Genomic DNA, 24,934 nt, shown 5'->3' on the forward strand with positions numbered 1-24,934 from the left:
CAAAGCTCAAATGTTTAATAGCAAATGTGCTTATAAAGGGGAGAAGACCATTCCTGCCAATCCATTCTTGGTGCCTGGAACCAGCTGCAAGTGAGGACAGTGCAGGACAGGGTACTGTAGTCTCTGGAATATCTCAGGGGCCTCTCAGCAGGCAGCAACCTCTTGAAGGAGAACAGCAGCAGTGGCTTAACAACAGAGCCATCTAGGCAGGAAGGCTCCACCCAAGGTGGTCTAATTCTCAGTGGCAGCAAGGTCAAAGTCTGGATCAGCCTGCTTCAGGCTGGGAGAGCCAAGTCAAAATATTTCTCTCCATTATGTATTCTTTTATGTCTTTGGGGACTATAGTGATATGCATAGACTTTTCCACATTCATTGCATTTGTAAGGTTTCTCTAAAACGTGTGTTCCTTTAAATATTTAAAGAGTACAGTGACACACAAAGGCTTTAACACATTTATTACAATCACAGGGCTTCTCTCAACTATGTGCTCATTTATGTACTTGGAAATGACTATGATATGCAAAGGTTTTCTCATATCAATTACATTCATAAGGTTTCTCTCCTGCACATTTTTTTTTGTGTGTTTGGAGATGACTGTGGCCTCGAAAGGATTTACATTATTCATTATATTCATGCAGGTTTTCTGCCATATGTGTTCTTTTATGTATGGGGTGATGACTGTGTCACCCAAGGGATTAGTACTCTGGAAAAATGGAAAGAGTTACTTTTTTGAATGTGTTCTTTTAAGTAGTTGCAGATGACAGTAAATTGCCAAGGTTTTTACCACATTGGTTACAATAATGAGGGTTCTCCCCAGTGTGCTATGTTTTGTGTACGTGGGAAGAATTATGACATGCAAAGGCTTTACTGCATTGATAACCTTCATGAGGTTTCTCTCTTGTATGTGATCTTTTATGTCATTGCAGATGACTGTGACTTGAAATGCTTTACAACGCTGATTACATTCATAAGGTTTCTCTCCTGTGTGTGTACTGTTAAAATAATGGAGATTACAAAGTTCTGAAGTGTTTCCCACATTGATTATATTCATGAGGTTTCTTTCCAGTATGGTATCTTTTATTTTTTGGAGACTAGTGGAACATGCAAAGACTTCATTACCACATTGCTTACATTCATAAGGTTTCTCTCCAAAATGGGTTGGTTCTTTTATCGTTTTGAGATAATTACTTTGTGAAAAGGCTTTTACCACATTGGTTACATTAAGATTTCTCTCCACTATGTGTTTTTTTATGTCTTTGTTGACTTCTCCCTTGTGAAGAGTCTTTCCACATTGATAATTATCCTAAGATTACTCTCCAGTATGGGTTCTTTTATGACATTGGAGATGAGTGGATGTAGCAAAGGCTTTACCACATTGATTACACTCATAAGGTTTCTCTCCAGTATGAGTTCTTTTATGAATTTGGAGATGAGCAGGTCTTGCAAAGGCTTTACCACATTGATTACATTCATAAGGTTTCTCTCCAGCATGGGTTCTTTTATGACATTGGAGATGACTGGATGTAGCAAAGGCTTTCCCACATTGATTACATTCATAAGGTTTCTCTCCAGTATGGGTTCTTTTATGACATTGGAGATGACTGGATGTAGCAAAGGCTTTACCACATCGATTACATTCATAAGGTTTTTCTCCAGTATGGGTTCTTTTATGATTTCTGAGACCACTGTGACAGGAAAAGGCTTTACCACATTGATTACATTCAAAAGGTTTCTCTCCAGTATGGGTTCTTTTATGATATTGGAGATCAGCGGGTCTTGCAAAGGCTTTCCCACATTGATTACATTCATAAGGTTTCTCTCCAGTATGGGTTCTTTTATGATATCTGAGACTATTGTGACAGGAAAAGGCTTTACCACATTGATTACATTCATAAGGTTTCTCTCCAGTATGGGTTCTTTTATGATATTGGAGATCAGCGGGTCTTGCAAAGGCTTTCCCACATTGATTACATTCATAAGGTTTCTCTCCAGTATGGGTTCTTTTATAACATTGGAGATGACTGGATGTAGCAAAGGCTTTACCACATTGATTACATTCATAAGGTTTTTCTCCAGTATGGGTTCTTTTATGATATCTGAGACTACTGTGAGAGGAAAAGGCTTTACCACATTGATTACATTCAAAAGGTTTCTCTCCAGTATGGGTTCTTTTATGACATTGGAGATGACTGGGTGTTGCAAAGGCTTTACCACATTGATTACATTCAAAAGGTTTCTCTCCAGTATGGGTTCTTTTATGACATTGGAGATGACTGGGTGTTGCAAAGGCTTTACCACATTGATTACATTCATAAGGTTTTTCTCCAGTATGGCTTCTTTTATGATATCTGAGATTACTGTGAGAGGAAAAGGCTTTACCACATTGATTACATTCATAAGGTTTCTCTCCAGTATGGGTTCTTTTATGACATTGGAGATGACTGGGTGTTGCAAAGGCTTTACCACATTGATTACATTCATAAGGTTTTTCTCCAGTATGGCTTCTTTTATGATATCTGAGATTACTGTGAGAGGAAAAGGCTTTACCACATTGATTACATTCATAAGGTTTCTCTCCAGTATGGTTTCTTTTGTGATATCTGAGACAACTGTGAGAGGAAAAGGCTTTACCACATTGATTACATTTATAAGGTTTCTCTCCAGTATGGGTTCTTTTATGACATTGGATATGAGCAGGTCTTGCAAAGACTTTACCACATTGATTACATTCATAGAGTTTCTTCCACCTATGAATTCTTCCATGCCTAGAATGATAATTGGCACATGTGAAAGCTTTAACACACTCATTACCTTTATCAATCGTTTTATCCATATTAATTACTTTTACAGGTTGGTCTAATAATAAAGAATTATCAGATCTCAAGCTTTTATCACTTTGCATGTTCATGGTGTTCTCCCTCACTATGGGTTGTTTTGCCTCTTTGAAAACAGATGTGATGTTAAGAGCAGTTATAACATGGCTCATATATATATATATATAACAACCTTTTTCTATATCAGATTCCTATATGACCTATTTCCTGTACCTGAAGAACAATGAAACAATGCAGAGCTTTTTACAACTGATAGCATTCATAATTTCCCTGTAGTGTGAATCACAGCACATTAGCACTGTGAAGCAGGACAAACAGATGAATTTCCACATTTTTTCCTCAGTGTGACTTTGAAGATATTCTCAGTAAAGTAAGAAAACCAATTAATCAAAAACTCCTATCATGTTCAGAAAGTCTAACAAAGTCAGAAAACTACATATCTTCTCATTGTTTTGGAAAGAGGTGTGTTGCTATTTTCAATGTTCATAGACTCTCATGGTTTTGTCCATTTGTCACTTGATATACCCATTAAAAGAAGAACAAATGAAAGTTTTCCACATTGCATTCACAACAGTTGACATATTGTTCCTTGTAGACATGCTATATATGGATTAAGGTTTCTCCACTCAACATTCTTGACTCTCATAAACTGACCTCTCAATAAAGTTAGGAATGAGACTGCAAGAATATAAGTATCACCAACTTTACCTTGGAATATTTGCTTTCTAGAAGGTAATATATATATATATATATGTATATATATATATATATATATATATATACACACAAACATCACTATTCAATGTGCAACATTTAAATATTATGAGACTATACAGAGTGATAGTTCCATAGCATAGGTTTAATGGAGCTACAAATCAAATAAAGGGATCTCTTAAGGCCTTGTTTCCTTCTTTCCATTCTTAGAGGAATGCCTTGGAACCACAAATCAGATAATAGACTCTAAGGTACACGGACTAGCGAGAATATCATAATCATAGCTACAGGTAATGGGCTGATATTTGACACTCTTGCTTTTCTTTAGAACTTCCAGAACTTATTACAATTTCCTCACAGACATATTTGTATCAGCTTGAACATGAAAATTACCTTGTATGTCTTCGAGAACTTTGGCATGGTTCTTCAATATGATGGTCTTCCCATTTGTAGCCTAAAATACAGCAACAGAAAATGAATGATATGTTATTAGAAATTAGGAATAATTGAGGTTACTGTAAATATTCACAGCTGTGAACCTGATTTATTCACCTCAGTCTTACTTGTGCTCAATTTAAATAACAGAAGATCATCAATAACCAAAAAACATTTGTTCCCTTAATTTGAAAAGCAAAAGAAAATTCACAGTCTTACCTATAGAAGTAAGGTTCCAGTAGGTCTCCAACATCACGTCTTTGTAGAGATTCATCTGGGAAGGATCCATCAAATTCCATTCTTCTTTAGTGAAATTCACATGCACATCGTCAAAAGTCACTGCATCCTAAAATATCCCAGAAATGTGTATGATACAAAGCATGATACTAACATCACTACTAATTTCCTGACACAGATATTGTATTCTAATCACCATGTCTTTTTAGAAGGAAATTGAATTATAATGTTCACCTCTGTTGCTGTTGAACCTTTTGCCTAGGAGATAGCCTTGCAAGGGAAATGCCAATTGAGAGGGAGATTGCAAGGGGATACAGATCAACAGTACCAAGCCCACATCTGAGAAGCTGTACGAACAATTACTAACTACAAAAATATTGGACAAGATGGGGGTATTTGCTCAGGACTTTAATGCAGAGGGACAGGAAGGTGTATTTCCTCAAGCTGGAGGCCTGCATCATCTATGAAACCGATTCCAGGACAGCAAAAGTTACATATTAAGACTCTCACTCCCCCTGCAAATATCACCCAAGGAAACAGAAAGGATAGAAAGAACCCATAGTTCTGCACTGAAGTTCCTACATAGAATTATACATTAACTGCAGTTCTGTATTCATCTTGTACAAACATGAAATACACCAGTTTAAATTGTAACATTAATAAAATTTTGCTAAAAGAGAATGAATTTTTAAAGAGTTACAAATGGACCAATTAAAATACTAGTAGTATAAATGTTGATCACAAATATGCAACATAGGGCAGGAGAGATAGCTCAGCTGTGGAAAGCTCTTGCTTGTCTTCCACATAATTGTGGTCAATATTTAGCATTTACATGGGGACCAGCAACTACCTACCCATTACTTCAAGATCAGGTGTTCTGATACCACCTACTGACAACAGTAGAAATGATGCACACATGATATTCATATTCATGCACACAAAAAAATAATTACATTTACTCAAAAATCAAAGAACAAACAAAAGAGTTAGGCAGATCATCATATACCCAGAATTCAATGACTCTGAAGCCTCAGGTAGTATTGGTGTCATGAGCATATGTCATCCTGGAAAACAGAATATAACCTATAGATTTTGTCAAATTTCAAAATTGAAGATGTGAATAAAGAATTGCACAGAAGCATATGCTTATTGTACAAAAACATGATAGGTGGCTGATGTGGTGTCTATACCTACTAACAGGACAGAAAGGGTTTCACAGAGAAATTTTATCTCGAACAACAAAATCCAAAATAATAAAATTAAAAACATAAAACCACCAGGCTTGCAAAATAGCTTAGCATTGAATAGCAAATGTGTCTACTGTATCTTATGTGATTTAGGGACAGAGACCAAATGGTGAATGTATGGGTGCATGAGAAGAAAGACCCTCACTCCCCTTCAAATGTCACCCAAGGAAACAAAAATGATAGAAAGAACCCATAGTTCTGCACTGAAGTTCCTACAAAGAATTATACATTAACTGCAGTTCTGTATTCAATTGCAGAAACATGAGGTACACCAGTTTAAACCGTAACATTAATAAAATTTTGCTAAAAATTTGAATTATGAAAATTATGGGTGACCGTGTGGAATACAGAGTGCCAGCTGTTTCTGGGACGGGCGAGAGAGTCGCAGAGCTTCTGGGCGGCGCCATCTTTAGCTCCAGACAGCCGGCCACCTTCCTGGTGAGAGCACGGGGTCTGCCTGGCCTGAGAGGTTTGTGGCACAGGCGCCGGCGGGAGCCTTCTTGGCTCCGGGACTCCGCGGAGGGCAGGCTGCACGGGTGACCGTGTGGAATACAGAGTGCCAGCTGTTTCTGGGACGGGCGAGAGAGTCGCAGAGCTTCTGGGCGGCGCCATCTTTAGCTCCAGACAGCCGGCCACCTTCCTGGTGAGAGCACGGGGTCTGCCTGGCCTGAGAGGTTTGTGGCACAGGCGCCGGCAGGAGCCTTCTTGGCTCCGAGACTCCGCGGAGGGCAGGCTGCACGGGTGACCGTGTGGAATACAGAGTGCCAGCTGTTTCTGGGACGGGCGAGAGAGTCGCAGAGCTTCTGGGCGGCGCCATCTTCAGCTCCAGACAGCCGGCCACCTTCCTGGTGAGAGCACGGGGGTCTGCCTGGCCTGAGAGGTTTGTGGCACAGGCGCCGGCGGGAGCCTTCTTGGCTCCGGGACTCCGCGGAGGGCAGGCTGCACGGGTGACCGTGTGGAATACAGAGTGCCAGCTGTTTCTGGGACAGGCGAGAGAGTCGCAGAGATTCTGGGGCGGCACCATCCTCAGCTCCAGACAACCAGCCACCTTCCCGGCAAGAGCCACAGAGCTTCTGAGGCTGCGACATCTTCGACTCCAGACAACTGGCCACCTTCCTGGCCAAAGCAACACAGCTTCTGGGAAAGATCCTGTTTTGGGCCTTCACCTTCAGCCAGGAGGAGGTCCAAACACCAGATAACTGTACACCTTCCCTGAGAGAGGAGAGCTTGCCTACAGAGACTGCTCTGACCACTGAAACTCAGAGAAGAGAGCTTGTCTCCCACGCCTGCTGATAGAGGGTAACAAAAATCAACAGAGGAACAATCTTTTAACAAAGACAACTATAACAACTAACTCCAGAGATTGCCAGATGGCGAAAGGTAAACGTAAGAATCCTACTAACAGAAGCCAGGACCACTCACCATCATCAGAACCCAGAACGCCCACTTCGCCCAATCCAGGACACCCTAACACACCTGAAAAGGTAGACCTGGATTTAAAAGCATATCTCATGATGATGGTAGAGGACATAAAGAAGGAATTCAACAACTCACTTAAAGAAATACAGGAGAACACTGCTAAAGAGTTACAAGTCCTTAAAGAAAAACAGGAAAACACTGCTAAAGAGTTACAAGTCCTTAAAGAAAAACAGGAAAACACAACCAAACAGGTAGAAGTCCTTATAGAAAAACAGGAAAACACATCCAAACAGGTGATGGAAATGAACAAAACCATACTAGACCTAAAAAGGGAAGTAGACACAATAAAGAAAACCCAAAGTGAGGCGACGCTGGAGATAGAAACCCTAGGAAAGAAATCTGGAACCATAGATGCCAGCATCAGCAACAGAATACAAGAGATGGAAGAGAGAATCTCAGGTGCAGAAGACTCCATAGAGAACATCGGCACAACAATCAAAGAAAATGGAAAATGCAAAAAGATCCTAACTCAAAACATCCAGGAAATCCAGGACACAATGAGAAGACCAAACCTACGGATAATAGGAGTGGATGAGAATGAAGATTTTCAACTCAAAGGACCAGCAAACATCTTCAACAAAATTATTGAAGAAAACTTCCCAAATCTAAAGAAAGAGATGCCCATGAACATACAAGAAGCCTACAGAACTCCAAATAGACTGGACCAGAAAAGAAATTCCTCCCGACACATAATAATCAGAACACCAAATGCACTAAATAAAGATAGAATACTAAAAGCAGTAAGGGAAAAAGGTCAAGTAACATATAAAGGCAAGCCTATCAGAATTACACCAGATTTTTCACCAGAGACTATGAAAGCCAGAAGAGCCTGGTCAGATGTTATACAGACACTAAGAGAACATAAATGCCAGCCCAGGCTACTATACCCAGCCAAACTCTCAATTACCATAGATGGAGAAACCAAAGTATTCCACGACAAAACTAAATTCACCCATTATCTCTCCACGAATCCAGCCCTTCAAAGGATAATAACAGAAAAAAAACAATACAAGGACGGGAACCACGCCCTAGAAAAAACAAGAAGATAATCCATCAACAAACCTAAAAGAAGACAACCACAAGAACAGAATGCCAACTTTAACAACAAAAATAACAGGAAGCAACAATTACCTTTCCTTAATATCTCTTAATATCAATGGACTCAATTCCCCAATAAAAAGACATAGACTAACAGACTGGCTACACAAACAGGACCCAACATTCTGCTGCTTACAGGAAACCCATCTCAGGGAAAAAGACAGACACTACCTCAGAGTGAAAGGCTGGAAAACAATTTTCCAAGCAAATGGTCTGAAGAAACAGGCTGGAGTAGCCATTCTAATATCGGATAAAATCGACTTCCAACCCAAAGTTATCAAAAAAGACAAGGAGGGACACTTCATACTCATCAAAGGTAAAATCCTCCAAGAGGAACTCTCAATTCTGAATATCTACGCTCCAAATGCAAGGGCAGCCACATTCATTAAAGACACTTTAGTAAAGCTCAAAGCACACATTGCACCTCACACAATAATAGTGGGAGACCTCAACACACCACTTTCATCAATGGACAGATCGTGGAAACAGAAACTAAACAGGGACACAGTGAAACTAACAGAAGTTATGAAACAAATGGACCTGACAGATATCTACAGAATATTTAATCCTAAAACAAAAGGATATACCTTCTTCTCAGCACCTCACGGGACCTGCTCCAAAATTGACCATATAATTGGTCACAAAATAAGCCTCAACAGATACAAAAATATTGAAATTGTCCCATGTATCCTATCAGACCACCATGGCCTAAGACTGATCTTCAATAACAACATTAAGAATGGAAAGCCAACATTCACGTGGAAACTGAACAACACTCTTCTCAATGATACCTTGGTCAAGGAAGGAATAAAGAAAGAAATTAAAGACTTTTTAGAGTTTAATGAAAATGAAGCCACAACGTACCCAAACCTTTGGGACACAATGAAAGCATTTCTAAGAGGGAAACTCATAGCTCTGAGTACCTCCAAGAAGAAACGGGAGAGAGCACATACTAGCAGCTTGACAACACATCTAAAAGCTCTAGAAAAAAAGGAAGCAAATTCACCCAAGAGGAGTAGACGGCAGGAAATAATCAAACTCAGGGGTGAAATTAACCAAGTGGAAACAAGAAGAACTATTCAAAGAATTAACCAAACGAGGAGTTGGTTCTTTGAGAAAATCAACAAGATAGATAAACCCTTAGCTAGACTCACTAGAGGGCAAAGGGACAAAATCCTAATCAACAAAATCAGAAATGAAAAGGGAGACATAACAACAGATCCTGAAGAAATCCAAAACACCATCAGATCCTTCTACAAAAGCTTATACTCAACAAAACTGGAAAACCTGGACGAAATGGACAAATTTCTGGACAGATACCAGGTACCAAAGTTGAATCAGGATCAAGTTGACCTTCTAAACAGTCCCATATCCCCTAAAGAAATAGAAGCAGTTATTAATAGTCTCCCAACCAAAAAAAGCCCAGGACCAGATGGGTTTAGTGCAGAGTTCTATCAGACCTTCAAAGAAGATCTAATTCCAGTTCTGCACAAACTATTTCACAAGATAGAAGTAGAAGGTACTCTACCCAACTCATTTTATGAAGCCACTATTACTCTGATACCTAAACCACAGAAAGATCCAACAAAGATAGAGAACTTCAGACCAATTTCTCTTATGAATATCGATGCAAAAATCCTTAATAAAATTCTCGCTAACCGAATCCAAGAACACATTAAAGAAATCATCCATCCTGACCAAGTAGGTTTTATTCCAGGGATGCAGGGATGGTTTAATATACGAAAATCCATCAATGTAATCCATTATATAAACAAACTCAAAGACAAAAACCACATGATCATCTCGTTAGATGCAGAAAAAGCATTTGACAAGATCCAACACCCATTCATGATAAAAGTTTTGGAAAGATCAGGAATTCAAGGCCCATACCTAAACATAATAAAAGCAATCTACAGCAAACCAGTAGCCAACATCAAAGTAAATGGAGAGAAGCTGGAAGCAATCCCACTAAAATCAGGGACTAGACAAGGCTGCCCACTTTCTCCCTACCTTTTCAACATAGTACTTGAAGTATTAGCCAGAGCAATTCGACAACAAAAGGAGATCAAGGGGATACAAATTGGAAAAGAGGAAGTCAAAATATCACTTTTTGCAGACGATATGATAGTATATATAAGTGACCCTAAAAATTCCACCAGAGAACTCCTAAACCTGATAAACAGCTTTGGTGAAGTAGCTGGATATAAAATTAACTCAAACAAGTCAATGGCCTTTCTCTACACAAAGAATAAACAGGCTGAGAAAGAAATTAGGGAAACAACACCCTTCTCAATAGTCACAAATAATATAAAATATCTCGGCGTGACTCTAACTAAGGAAGTAAAAGATCTGTATGATAAAAACTTCAAGTCTCTGAAGAAAGAAATTAAAGAAGATCTCAGAAGATGGAAAGATCTCCCATGCTCATGGATTGGCAGGATCAACATTGTAAAAATGGCTATCTTGCCAAAAGCAATCTACAGATTCAATGCAATCCCCATCAAAATTCCAACTCAATTCTTCAACGAATTAGAAGGAGCAATTTGCAAATTCATCTGGAATAACAAAAAACCTAGGATAGCAAAAACTCTTCTCAAGGATAAAAGAACCTCTGGTGGAATCACCATGCCTGACCTAAAGCTTTACTACAGGGCAATTGTGATAAAAACTGCATGGTACTGGTATAGAGACAGACAAGTAGACCAATGGAATAGAATTGAAGACCCAGAAATGAACCCACACACCTATGGTCACTTGATCTTCGACAAGGGAGCTAAAACCATCCAGTGGAAGAAAGACAGCATTTTCAACAATTGGTGCTGGCACAACTGGTTGTTATCATGTAGAAGAATGCGAATCGATCCATACTTATCTCCTTGTACTAAGGTCAAATCTAAGTGGATCAAGGAACTTCACATAAAACCAGAGACACTGAAACTTATAGAGGAGAAAGTGGGGAAAAGCCTTGAAGATATGGGTACAGGGGAAAGATTCCTGAACAGAACAGCAATGGCTTGCTCTGTAAGATCGAGAATTGACAAATGGGACCTAATGAAACTCCAAAGTTTCTGCAAGGCAAAAGACACCGTCAATAGGACAAAAAGACCACCAACAGATTGGGAAAGGATCTTTACCTATCCTAAATCAGATAGGGGACTAATATCCAACATATATAAAGAACTCAAGAAGGTGGACTTCAGAAAATCAAATAACCCCATTAAAAAATGGGGCTCAGAACTGAACAAAGAATTCTCACCTGAGGAATACCGAATGGCAGAGAAGCACCTGAAAAAATGCTCAACATCCTTAATCATCAGGGAAATGCAAATCAAAACAACCCTGAGATTCCACCTCACACCAGTCAGAATGGCTAAGATCAAAAATTCAGGTGACAGCAGATGCTGGCGTGGATGTGGAGAAAGAGGAACACTCCTCTATTGTTGGTGGGATTGCAGGCTTGTACAACCACTCTGGAGATCAGTCTGGCGGTTCCTCAGAAAACTGGATATAGTACTACCGGAGGATCCAGCAATACCTCTCCTGGGCATATATCCAGAAGATGCCCCAACTGGTAAGAAGGACACATGCTCCACTATGTTCATAGCAGCCTTATTTATAATAGCCAGAAGCTGGAAGGAACCCAGATGCCCCTCAACAGAGGAATGGATACAGAAGATGTGGTACATCTACACAATGGAGTACTACTCAGCTATTAAAAAGAATGAATTTATGAAATTCCTGGCCAAATGGATGGAACTGGAGGGCATCATCCTGAGTGAGGTAACACATTCACAAAGGAACTCACACAATATGTACTCACTGATAAGTGGATATTAGCCCAAAACCTAAGATACCCAAGATATAAGATACAATTTCCTAAACACATGAAACTCAAGAAAAATGAAGACTGAAGTATGAACACTATGCCCCTCCTTAGAAGTGGGAGCAAAACACCCTTGGAAGGAGTTACAGAGACAAAGTTTGGAGTTGAGATAAAAGGATGGACCATGTAGACACTACCATATCCGGGGATCCATCCCATAATCAGCTTCCAAATGCTGACACCATTGCATACACTAGCAAGATTATGCTGAAAGGACCCTGATATAGCTGTCTCTTGTCAGAGTATGCCTGGGCCTAGCAAACATAGAAGTGGATGCTCACAGTCGGCTATTGGATGGATCACATGGCCCCCAATGAAGGAGCTAGAGAAAGTACCAAAGAAGCTAAAGGGATCTGCAACCCTATAGGTGGAACAACATTATGAACTAACCAGTACCCCGGAGCTCTTGACTCTAGCTGCATATGCATCAAAAGATGGCCTAGTCGGCCATCACTGGAAAGAGAGGCCCATTGGACACGCAAACTTTATATGCCCCAGTACAGGGGAACGCCAGGGCCATAAAAGGGGAGTGGGTGGGTAGGGGAGAGGGGGTGGGTGGCTATGGGGGACTTTTGGTATAGCATTGCAAATGTAAATGAGCGAAATACCTAATAAAAAATGGAAAAAAAAAAAAACAAAAAAAAAAAAAAAAAAAAGAAAATTATGAATCAGTTTAAACCACAACGCTGTAGACACAAAGAACATATTTGTCCTGTCAAAGAGAAATGCAGAGGCAAAGCTGGATCAGAGACTGAGGGAATGGCCATGAAAACTTGCCCAAATAGAGACATATCCCATTTTATTTGTAACAACTAGAAACTGCAAACAATCCAGATGTCCCTCAACCGAAATACGTATACAGAAAATGTGGTTTATTTACAAAATGGAATACTAATAAGCTATTAAAAACAAGGACATCATGAATTTTCCAGACCAATGGATACAGGTAGAAACTATCATCCTGAGTGAGGTAACCCAGAAACAAAATGACATGAATATATGTACTCACTTACAAGTGAACATTAACCATAAAGTACAGGATATCCACACTATATTCCATAGAATCAAAGAAGCTAAACAAGAAGAAAAGCCCTAATGAGCATTGTTGAATCTCATTCAAAAGGGGAATAAAACAGTCAGAGGAGGCAGATGGAAGAGAGAGAGAGAACTGGATGGGAGAGTGGATAAGTAAGGGGAAGGGCGAGTGGCCAGGAACAGGTGTTGTGAGAGACAAGAGATGGTCAGAGGGTCAGGAATATGAATAGAATTCTGCACCTTAACGGGGAGCGGTATGGAAGGGTGGGGAATTTTTAGGGTGTGCCAGAGACCAGGAATGAGAGGTCACCAAGGATAATATGGGGGTGATCTTAGTTGAGATGCATGGCAAAGAGTTATGGACCCTCAAGAGGCCACATCTTGCTACCAGGAAGGACCTCTAGTGGAGAATTAAGCACAGTGAATGAACCAAATACATTTGCTCCCAAAATTGGTCCTGTCTACAAGAAATGCAGGCACAAAGATGGAGCAGAGACTGAGGGAATGGACAAATGATACTCTGACCAACTTGAGACCCATCCCATGGGAAAGCACCAATCCTGACATTAGTGACGGTCCTTTGTTATACTTGCAGACAATAGCTTAGCATAACTGTCCTCTGAGAGTCTCCATCCAGCACCTGATTGAAACAGATGCAGAGACCCACAGCCTATCATTGGACAGGGCTCAGGGAGTCTTTTGGAAGAGTTGGGGGAAAGGATTGAGGGCCTGCGAAGGAACAGGAAGTCTATTAGAAGATCCAGCGAGTCAACTAACCTGTACACTAGGAGATTCTCAGAGAGTGACTCACCAGCCAAAGAGCAAACACAGGGTGGGCCAAGGCCCCACCGTATATGTAGTAAATGTGCTTCAGTCTTCACATGGGTCCTGGAACAAATAGAGTGGGGGGATGTCCCTTAAGGAGTTGTCTGTCTGTCCACCCTGTTCCTCTAACTTGGCTGCCTTGTCTGACCTCAGTAGCAGAGACCTGACTTGTCATGTTTGGGGGATACTCAGGTGGTCCCCAATCTCCCTGGGTAGATGAAAAGGAGTTAAGGATGAGGGACTGTGTAATGTGGAAAGGGGAGGGGGTTGCAATTGGAATGTATATTGAATACATATATAAATGGGAAAAGTGAACAAATACATATAAATAGAATAAAAATATACAAATCAGGCAATTATTTTTTAAACTTTTCCCTACTCAATATCTCATAGAAAAACCTGAATAAGAAATATTTTTGGCCAAAATGTTACACAAATGACCTCTAGCTAAAGTTTTCACAGAGTCGATTTCCCACGGACATACTGTGACCTCCACTTCCTCTGGCTGCATTAATGCCAACACTCGAATCTTTCAGGTTCTATGACTACAACCGTTAAGCTCCATCTACAGCTTTCTATGACTTTTGACATCTCAATTTTTGATATTTTCCACATTCCTCCAAAAGAGAATATAGATTCTGTCCAGCAGCAAAATCACCTTTATATACCAATTTTTGTTGTTGTTGTTCTAACTTGCTACTCTGCTGCTGAATAGACTCCTGCAAGCAAAAGCATCTTAGGCAGTAGATGGTTGATGTACATGGTTCAGTCAGATCACTGTCCACCATTCTGGAAAGTTAGAATAGAAACTGAGCTAGAATATGAAGGAAAAATAATGAAGAACAAACACTGTTTCTTGGCTTGTTCTCTTACTTGGTCACTGTCCTATGCCCAGCTAGCTCTCATCCAGCCCAGGCCCACTTCCTTAAGAATATTGCCTCCCTCAGTAGAAAAGCCTTCCCAAAATACCATCAACACTATCTCTCACAGACATAGCAACCAGCCATTCTGATGAGGGCACACCTTCAATTGAGGTTCCTTAATATGTCTGTAGCTCTGAAATTTTGAGAACTGAAGACAATTATGACATGGAGACAATAATAAATGAGGAAATTGTAAAAGCCCAAAACCAATGTGCTAACCATATCAATTACAGGAGCCCCTGCCACCAAAAGAGAGAGGTGGAGTTGTGGCTGAGCCAGGAAAAAATGGGGAGGTCACCTGGCTTAGAGCAGGGCAGGATACAGTGGAATGAGGAGTTCAGAGGCTTTGCTGCTCTGGTGTGAGGTATCTTTAACCCCTCATTCCCTGGCTAGTGCTACCAAAGAGGTAGCTAAAGCAGCTGGAAGGTGAACAGAGAAGCACATTGCACCACATGCCTACAATTAATACTGCTGGTCTAATGAGATATGTTAACTTTGTTGCAGTGGATGAAGAACAACTTTCCCTCTAATGACAGTTCTGAGTCCAAAACTACAGAGTCACATATGAACTGGGAACAGGGTTGATCAGGACAGGAAAATGAGGTCTTTGTCCTTTGCACCCTGTAAAACAGGATAGGGAGAGCCTGACTTTGCCCTGGATTGGGTCTCCAAGAGCTCTCTATAATGGGCAATCTAGTGCGTGTAGGTCCTCTTAGGAAGAAGGATTTAACCCCAGATGATGATTAAGTAACTAAATCAATTGGAATGGAAAAAATCTTATTTCCTCTCTCTCAGTCACAGAATAATAAAGTACCACACACATGAGAGAAAGTCACAAGGTGTCAGTAAAGGCTACCCAGCAGATTCATACATGTGTACAGAGGAGAAGATGAAGACAGGATGGCAGCTGTGAGTCATGAAGCAGGGTTTCAAGTCTGCTCTAACCCTCCAAGCACTTTAGACCAAGGGCGCACCATCTCTATACCAGACTATGGAACATCTTCCAAGGCCCTGTGGCTACAACTCTCCAGGGCACCCACTGTACCATGGTTCCAAGTTCACTTTAGTCATCTCCCTCCATGAATAATCAAGAAAAATAGGAAAAACAAGACACACCAACACAAATGTGACAGACAAGCCATTGATACAAAGAACAACAATGACACATTCTAACAGCTGGCTTTTCAACACCTCTGTTCTGAGTCCTGGAGGTCTTGGAGTTTCAGTCAACGCACCAAGATATTATACCCAAGTCACAGGAACCTCAATGACAACCAAGGATCTTATTGCAATGCAAACACACAAGGTTTTTTATTATGGGCTCAGTAACAAGGTCTGACACCAGTCAACCTGGCATCGGGTCCAAAATGAGAGAGGTGCTGGATATATATTGTAGTTACAGCAAGGCTGGGGAATTTCCATACAGGTCAGCAACCTAATATTTTGAAAACTGTATATCTGGCATAATCTGCAGGAACCAAACATGAGGCAAAAACTATCTGACAACCATGATGGCTAAGCTAACATTTTTTCCCTTCAAAGAATATTAGTTATCTATATGTAGCTTGACCCTGTTGCTGTACCTTCACTGGCTGCTCATAGGATGTTTGCTCAAGTGTTCTTTGTGCACTCTCAAAAACTGCAATTGGTTGAGCTTTACAACTCACCCTGTGCCTGAGCCCATTATTATTGGAAAATACTCCTGTTCATCGACAAGCCATGCCTGCCAGTAGACTAGGTAATTTGACCAAAGACCTACCTCACTATCTGTTACTGCAGACCCTAATATCAGTGCCTGCCAGTAGACTAGGTAATGTGTCCAAAGCCCTACCCCACTATCTGTTACTGCAGACCCTAATATAAGTGCCTGCCAGTAGACTAGGTAATTTGACCAAAGACCTACCTCACTATCTGTACTGCACACCCTAATATAAGTGCCTGCCAGTAGACTAGGTAATGTGTCCAAAGACCTACCCCACTATGTTACTGCAGACCCTAATATCAGTTGCCCTTACCACTGGACAAAATACCAGTACAAGTTTCCTCTCCCCCTGTGCATGCCTCCTATAGCTACCACAGATAATCCCCACCTACCCTTCTTTTCCTGCCTCATCCTTCTGCTCAGCCCCCACTTGGGCAGACACATACTGCTCAACCTCATGCCATGCCTGAAAGGACACAAAGTAAGCTTCCATAGATCTACCACACTATGTGCTATCCCAGATGTAATTTACACAGTTATCCCTAGCACTTTACCAAAGAACAAAGGCAGCTTAATCTCTCTCCTGACTATGTCTCCTTGTGGGTTGCTAAGATCATCTCTTTCTGCCTGCCTCTTTTTCCAGCTTCCAACATTAAGCATTCCCTCCTGAACATACCCTCCAAACAGGTCCATCAAAGAGGCAACCCTCAGTCAACACAGTGAAAATCCAGGTATCAGCTGGGCGTGGTGGCCCACGCCTTTAATCCCAGCACTTGGGAGGCAAAGGCAGGCAGTATTCTGAGTTCAAGGCCTGGTCTACAGAGTGAATTCCAGTACAGCCAGGGCTACACAGAGAAACCCTGTCTCAGAAAACCAAAAATAAATAAATAAATCCATATATCAACCAGTAACCCGGGTATAAAACACCCAGCCAAACAGCACAAACCCAGAAACCAAATCACCTCAAACATAGAGGCCTAGACACCAGCAAATGAATAAAATGAATAATAGCCAGGAAAATATATCACCAAGAAATCTAAGCTATCCTATCACAGCAGGTCCTGAGAAATTAAAACATGCAATAGATACAGTGGAAAAATGGTTGTTTGGGCGAAGGGAAAAGAGTGAAAACATAGGGAAAGGTATAGCTGTGCACAAAAGAGCTTTAGACAGGCACACAGACAGAGAGCAGAGAGAGACAGCCCCAAGGGTAGGGAAATAGAATGGGGGTTGGGGGGGGAGCATGTGCAGAGAACAGAGACAGGGAACAAAGCACAGAGCTGCTGTAGCTGGTGGTTCATGTATATAAAGCACACCTGACAACAGCAGCAGGTGATGGAGACAGGTAACGACTTAAGCATTTGCTAAGTCCCTAAGAGAAGGCCATTGAATTTGCTGTACATTGACAACTACAGAGGCAAGGTTCACCCATGGGCCAGGAAGGGAAGAGAGACTATCAGGCATTAAAGATGAATAGAAAAAAGTGATAAATTGCTCAAAAAATATGGATTCCAAATGTTTCCTGGCATTAAATAACCAGGAATTCTGCAACATATGAGAAGGTGAAAAGTAGAAATTATTGAAATAGAAGAAGAATATCAGCTCAAAGGTCCAGAAAATATTTTCAGTGAAATCATAAACGAAAATTTTCTAAACTAAAGAAGAAAATACCGGGCTGGCGAGATGGCTCAGTGGTTAAGAGCACCGACTGCTCTTCAGATGGTCCCGAGTTCAAATCCCAGCAACCACATGGTGGCTCCCAACCATCCGTAACAAAATCTGATGCCCTCTTCTGGAGTATCTGAGGACAGCTAAAGTGTACTTACATATAATAAATAAATAAATCTTTAAAAAAAAAAAAGAAGAAGAAGAAAATACCTATTAAAGTACAAGAAGCATCCAAAATAGCAAACATATTGGACCAAAAAAGTCCTTGTGCCACAAACTGTCAAAACTCTAAACATATAAAGCAAAGAAATATGAAAAACTGCAACAGAAAGAAATTAAAAGCTAAACAAAACAAAAACAAGTAACGTATGGAAGCAGACCTATTAGCTTCATATCTGTCTTCTCAATGTCTACTAGAAAAGACAACAGTGTTTGGACCGTTTTGTGCTGCAGAGTCAAAGAAACCACTCATGTTTCTACAAGAAAGCAACTGGTGCAAATGTTTTGGACAGATTCAGAATCAGCTATGATAATGAAGTTATTCAGAGGTCACTGCCTGAGACCTCACACGTGTTCCCATCTGGGTGATGCTTCCCATGCAGCCCCAGAAAGGACCCACCACCCCATCTCCCACGGCTCAACCACCTGCCCCTACCCATTGTGGGCAGTGATCCTGTGCTCACCATGTCTAAATCTCAGAGCTTCCTGAGGTCCCCTCAATGCACCCAACAGCAGATCTCAGAGCAGGACACAGAGAACCATTCAAGCCTGCACAGCCACAGCGAACTCCTAGAAAGGCATCCGGAAGATCCCGCCTCTCTGTCTGACTGGCATGTCTTCCTGGAGACCTTGATTGGCCAGTGAGTCTTACCCCACCTCAATGTTAAAGTGTGCTTCCTGTCGAAGGGTGGAGCTTTTCCAGATCTCCTGAGCCCTTTTCAGCTCATTAGCATTTGTGCTTGCCCTGGGGGAAGAATCCACCATTCCAGCTCAGGCTATTCTGCTGCCAGCTCCTCCCCTCTGTGAGCAATGATCCTGACTTCAGACCTTGCCTGAACATTCCTCATAGCACTTGCCTTCTTTTTCCTGAAATCATGGTGAGTAGCTTCAATAGCCCATTACTCTAGTTGCATTGTAGGTATCAATCTGACCCAGGAATGGAAGGGTGCCCAGGCTATTAACATTAAAAAGGAATTTTAGAAAACAGGAGGCTTTTTTTAATATATGTAGATTGCCAAAAGAAACTATAGCCCAGATTAAAGATGGATCTGAACATCTCAAAAGATCAATATTAAGACAGGGTTTCTCACCTCAAAAGGTATAATTAAGAAATATCCCCCACAGAAAGCAGGGTTAGAATTAGGATTAGGTGATTAGAGGGTTATGGTAAGGATTAGGATAAGGGTTGTTGATTCCCTCCTTGTGAACATTTTCCTGAAATCATAACCTTTCAGATTAAGCAGATTCTGCAATTTATTGGATAGTTTAAAGGCAACAACATCAGAATTGATGTATTATCACATAAATACAGTGGTATATTTACAGAGTGTTGTACACGCCTCTTCTGGCCTCACTGTCAGTTATTTACACAGCTAATTTTCCTATGAAATAAAATGCCCTTCAGTATTCTTTTGCTCTAGACACGTCTGAATTACTTTCTACCCAAACGAAAAGTATGCTTATTAAAGATCTGTATGTGAAGTTTTCACATGACAATCAAAATTATGAAAAAGGAATCTTAGAGAAGCAGTAAATACATCTTTATGGTTTATTAATATTTGCTTTTTATAAATATACACATATACACATGGTTTAGAATATACACATGGTGTGTCATTCACATCATGTAATTAATACCAAAGAAATTTTAAGTAAAGTAAACTGGTTAACTTCGCCAAAGTTAATTTTATTCATAATAAACTAAACTTAAAAATTAATATGAAAAAATATATTTAATCAATAAATCTTCAAAGGTAAAATAAATTTGAAATGATAATATTGGTCTGAATCTTTCTTTGGAATAGTTAACATGAGCATATATATTTAAATTTTAATGTCTACTTTTAAGGACATGATATATGTAAGCCTAGAGATCTGGTCACAGTGATATCTTTTTGACCCTATCCCAATTCTAGTATACCTGTAGATTCTAAATTAGTTTGAAAGAGTTTAGTTCTGGGGCAGGCGGGAGACTCTGCAGGATCTGCGGCCCTGAGCATCGGAGCGGTGAACTCTTCAAGTCTCCGATTAAATTTAAAAAATGGCCTCCAATAAAACTACATTGCAAAAAATGGGAAAGAAACAAAATGGAAAGAGTAAAAAAGTTGAAGAGGCAGAGCCTGAAGAATTTGTGGTAGAAAAAGTACTGGACCGTCTAGTGAACGGGAAGGTGGAGTGTTTCCTGAAGTGGAAGGGGTTCACAGACGCTGATAATCCTTGGGAACCAGAAGAAAATTTAGATTGTTCAGAATTAACTGAAGCATTTCTTAATTCTCAAAAAGCTGGTAAAGAAAAAGATGGTACAGAAAGGAAATCTTTATCTGACCGTGAATCTGATGATAGCAAATCGAAGAAGAAGAGAGATGCTGCTGACAAACCAAGGGGCTTTGCCAGAGGTCTTGACCCTGAACGAATGATCGGTGCCACGGACAGCAGCGGAGAATTAGTGTTTCTCATGAAGTGGAAGGACTCGGACGGGGCCGGCTTGGTGCTGCCAAAGGAGGCGAATATGAAGCGTCCTCAGGTTGTCATTGACTTCTACAAGGAGCGGCTGACTTGGCATTCTTGTCCCGAAGATGAAGCACAATAATTGTTTGCATTTATATATATAAAATCTGGATCTTGGGTTTTGAATTACTAGTGTGAAAAAATAGCAATCTAGTAAAAATCAAGTTTGATATGCTGGTTTTGAAAGTATTGACACTAGTTGGGATATTTTTGGTTTTTGTTCTGCATCAAAAGGCACTGATTCCTTTGGGCAAGTGAGAACCTTCTGTAGTTGCTTCCCTTAACAATAGAATATATGATACCATGTTGTATTTCCTCAGCTTTGAAGAACAGCTTTTCTTAAATGCTGGGGAGATTTTACAGTTATTACTCAAGTCAGAACTGATTTTTAACTGGGACACAGAAGGACCATTCTGGGTTTTTTTTGTTTGTTTGTTTCTATGCGGTGTATGCATAAAACACATAACTTGTTTGTTTTGTTTTGTTTTTAACTGAAGATGAAAATACAAGTTGATGAGATTCCCTCCTTGTGAACATTTTTCTGAAACCATAACCTTTCAGATTAAGCAGATTCTGCGATTTATTGGATAATTTAAAGGCAACAACATCAGAATTGATGTATTATCACATAAATACAGTGGTATATTTACAGAGTGTTGTACACGCCCCCTTTGGAAAAATGGAATTAGACTAAGTAATAGTGTGCTTTAATAACAAGACTTGGGCTAGAGGCAGATAGAGCTCTGACCTAAGAAGCCAGCTGAGAGGCAGAGGCAGGTCCAGGTCAGCCAGTCTGTGTAAAGGTTCCTCTGGTGAACCATCCCTTTGTAGAAAGTTAAAGTCTGTACTAAAAGGTTATGATTCATGGAATCTGTTTGATGTGGAAATAGAATCGTGCTTGGAGCTGACATTGACAATTTAAGACCTGCTGACTAAGTGAGTGAAAAAAATTTGCTAATATCATTTAATGACCTGCATGCTTTTTCTTTACCCTGACTCATTCCTTACTGGTAGGATCAATCTTTTCAATGTTTGGGTTAAGGTTCAATGAGCCAGAAAAGTAACTTTGTAGTTTCAGAATGTCATCCAACTGTATATTTACTCTATTATAAATAATGGTGAACAGTGGTCAATAAATAGTTTTATATTCCTTTAAAAAAGGAGTTTAGTTCTGCTAGACCAGGAGATGATATTCATACTGGACACTATCTTCACTCATACAAGAATAACATACCTGTGCTTTTGAAGATGAAATATAGACATATGAATGATTATTCAGACATTAAATACTTTAATAATTTAAATAATATTTATGACCAGTAAGCCCTCATTGAAAACAAATGAATATGCAAAGATTGAAAGATCATCAAAAGGCTTGTCTTTTATTATCTAAATTAAACAACAACCATTTTCATACTTTCAGCTCTGTTGAATTAAAATAATCACAGCAGGCCTTTTTAAATATCACTAAAACTCTACAAAATAAGAGGACGTGATTGGCCAATATTTGTATAATTTGGAAGGGGAATAACTACTTATAATGTAATTTTCCTCAGATATACTGAATAAAGTATTTGTAATTTACCAATTGCAGGATATCTATAGTCTCATAAGAAAAACTTTGTCAATTTGCTGTAATTTCACTTTTATCCTAGGGTGTTCTTTGACAATTTTAAAATGTGGTACCATTGATAACTTAGAAAGAGGGAATATGTATTGCTTATTCCCAACCCCTGAATAAATATTCTCACAGTACTTTGTGAATTTATATGTTAAATCTATTGTATCTTATGGTATTACCCGGCTTCCATTAGTGGAGGTATTCGACTGTGACAGGGGGACTTGCCTTGTCTAGCATTCATGTCTCAACTTGCCAACCAGGAAGTCAGTTGCCCACATGCACATCTCCACATGCACATGCCCACATGCCAAGTAGGATGTCAGTTCCTGGGGAGGTCTTGGAACTTACACTTTACTAGAACCCAGCAAATTGGTGCAGGTGTCTCTCTTATGTTGGGGATCCATTCCCAGGGCAGCTTATAAGAGCAAAAGCCATAAAAGTGTATACATGGGTGGGTGCAGGAAATGCTTCTGGGTGGTCTGTTCCAATCCAAAGCTTATTCTGAGTAACTATAGAACAAAGGAAGCAGTTTGACAAGCTTCTATTGTGATTGGTTTTCTGAGGACACAGAACCAAACAGAATAGATAATCAACTCTGGGAGTAACTGCAGAAGCAACATATGACAACGTGTCCTTGTAATATTAGTAACAGCACAAAATGGCAGGCTAGCCAGGTAAGAGTTACCTAGTCCTTAACTAATCTGACCTAGGCCTTCACAATACATCTAGGTCTTACTATTTGACCTAGACCTTAACTGCCAGCAGCTTTGCCCTCTGAGCCACCGCATGCACATGCATGTATAGATGGATGAATATATTTTCTGTATTTATTTATTCATTTATGAGAGGCAAAGTCTCTCTACATGGTGCCAAAACATATTAGATAGTCCAGGCAGGCCTTTCAAGTGAGTCCTGCCTCTGCCTCTACCTCCCCAGTGCTGAGATCAAAGGACACCTTCCTTTTATTTTACCTTTCTTTCATTCTAGGGAGGTTGTGTGTGTGTGTGTGTGCGTGTGTGCGTGTGTGTGCGTGTGTGTGTGTGTGTGTGTGTGTGTGTGTTTGATTTCTTGTTCTGTCAGTGTATTGGCAGCAGAATGTTGACCCCAGAAACCTTTTTGTTTTTGATTTTATAGTTATTATCTATTTAATTTAATTTCAAAATATATCCATGTGTGTGTGTTCGTGTGTGTTGCATGTGGTGGGTGGGTGTGTGGTGACTGTGTGCATTGGTGTGATAGTAGGAAACTGTATGTGTGTATGTTGTGTACGCATGTTGTGTATGTATGATAGTGCGGGCATATGATGAAGGTCAGGGGTGGATGGCATCCAAAGTCTGTGTATAGGACCATGCATTTAGTTCCATTTATTGTATGTATGTATCTATGTATGTATGCATGCATGTTTATTTGTATGTGTGTTATTACTTAGTTTTTATTTATTTATTCCCACGGCGCCCCGCCCCCTGTCATCACTCTACCCACAGCCCCGCTCTGCGCAGGTGCGGCCCCGCCCCAAGCCCCTACACCCACGTCCCCCCACCCCACCCCTGCACTGGGCCCCACGCAAGATTAACCTGAGCATTTTTAGACTCTGGTGGCGACAGCGGGAGCGGGGAAGCGTGACCCTCTGACACCCTGCGTCACTCCTCAGTCCTCTTTCCGGTTACTCTCAGGCGTGCGGGAGCGCCCACTGCTGTCGGGAAGCACCCTCGCCTTCCTCTCCCTCCCCTCGTGGCCCAGTGACGTCACACACAGCCTCCTTAGACCTGCTCCCTCAACCTTCACCACTCAGGTGCGGATCCGGGATCACAGAGTCCTCGCGTGGCGTCCCGCCCCTCCCGTGATCCCCGAGACTCCGCCCCGTCCCCCTGCAACTGCCAGAAGTCACGCAGCTGCTTCCAGAACCGCGACAGGAATTGGAAGTCCCAGCCACCCGCCAGCGATGCCCGCTTGGGGTCGCCCGGGTCGTGACGCAGGGATGGGGCTTGCGGGGAGGCCGCGGGGGTCCGGACTGCGGGGTAAGGGCGTGGGCTTGGTGCTCAGGGGTATCCATGCGGAGCAGCAGGCAGCGCGGCCATAGCGGAGAGGTCAGGCGTTACTGATATCACGCTCTCTGTCTGAGGCTCGGTTCTGCCTGTGGTCCACCCTAGGGTGCCCTCTTGCTCCAGATGTCCCTCATTCCCCTACTGCCCAGGTCACGTGACTCTGACCAGGCTGTGCAACTTTCGCAGGGAAGAGGCGAGGGGTACCGACAAAGCTCATCTGGGGATCACACTGTCTCCCAGATGGTTTTGTGACCACTGACACCAAGGGTGACCCCTGACCTATCACAAGAAACCCGACCTCACACCTGACCCCTACATCACATGTGAACTCCGAATTCAGACCCCAACATGACCTCTATGTTTTTTGATTCAGACTCTCTGCCATGACCCTGACATTGCCCTGTGACCCCAATGGTACACCATGAAGTTTTACCAATATGACCTCCAAAACATGAGAAAAG

At 41.0% G+C, this 24,934-nt stretch overlaps 1 protein-coding gene, 1 long non-coding RNA gene and 2 pseudogenes across 3 annotated transcripts in view; 2 read left to right on the plus strand and 2 right to left on the minus strand.

The window, feature by feature from the left end:
• Positions 1–24,107, minus strand: Gm31714 (predicted gene, 31714). 2 transcript variants are annotated; one of them, XM_030247507.1, is made up of 4 exons: positions 24,003–24,107; positions 4,203–4,329; positions 3,942–4,002; positions 1–2,765 (listed from the first exon to the last, which is right to left on the minus strand). In XM_030247507.1, the coding sequence occupies exons 2-4, from the start codon at positions 4,270–4,272 to the stop codon at positions 1,310–1,312; spliced, it is 1,587 nt and encodes a 528-aa protein (XP_030103367.1). In that variant the 5' UTR covers positions 4,273–4,329; positions 24,003–24,107; the 3' UTR covers positions 1–1,309. The 2 variants fall into 2 exon arrangements, with proteins under 2 accessions (XP_030103367.1, XP_030103366.1); XM_030247506.1 differs by lacking the exon at positions 24,003–24,107 and adding an exon at positions 18,764–18,864.
• On the minus strand, positions 297–1,420 carry Gm21930 (predicted gene, 21930; annotated as a pseudogene).
• Positions 19,011–24,934, plus strand: part of Gm40985 — a 46,494-nt gene continuing 40,570 nt past the window's right edge. The window contains exon 1 of the long non-coding RNA XR_003950552.1: positions 19,011–19,177. This is a non-coding gene — a long non-coding RNA (predicted gene, 40985). The remainder of the gene's footprint in view (positions 19,178–24,934) is intronic.
• On the plus strand, positions 20,261–20,889 carry Cbx3-ps5 (annotated as a pseudogene).

This window comes from Mus musculus, chromosome 13 (assembly GCF_000001635.26).
Source record: "Mus musculus strain C57BL/6J chromosome 13, GRCm38.p6 C57BL/6J".
NCBI classification, from domain to species: Eukaryota; Metazoa; Chordata; class Mammalia; order Rodentia; family Muridae; genus Mus; species Mus musculus.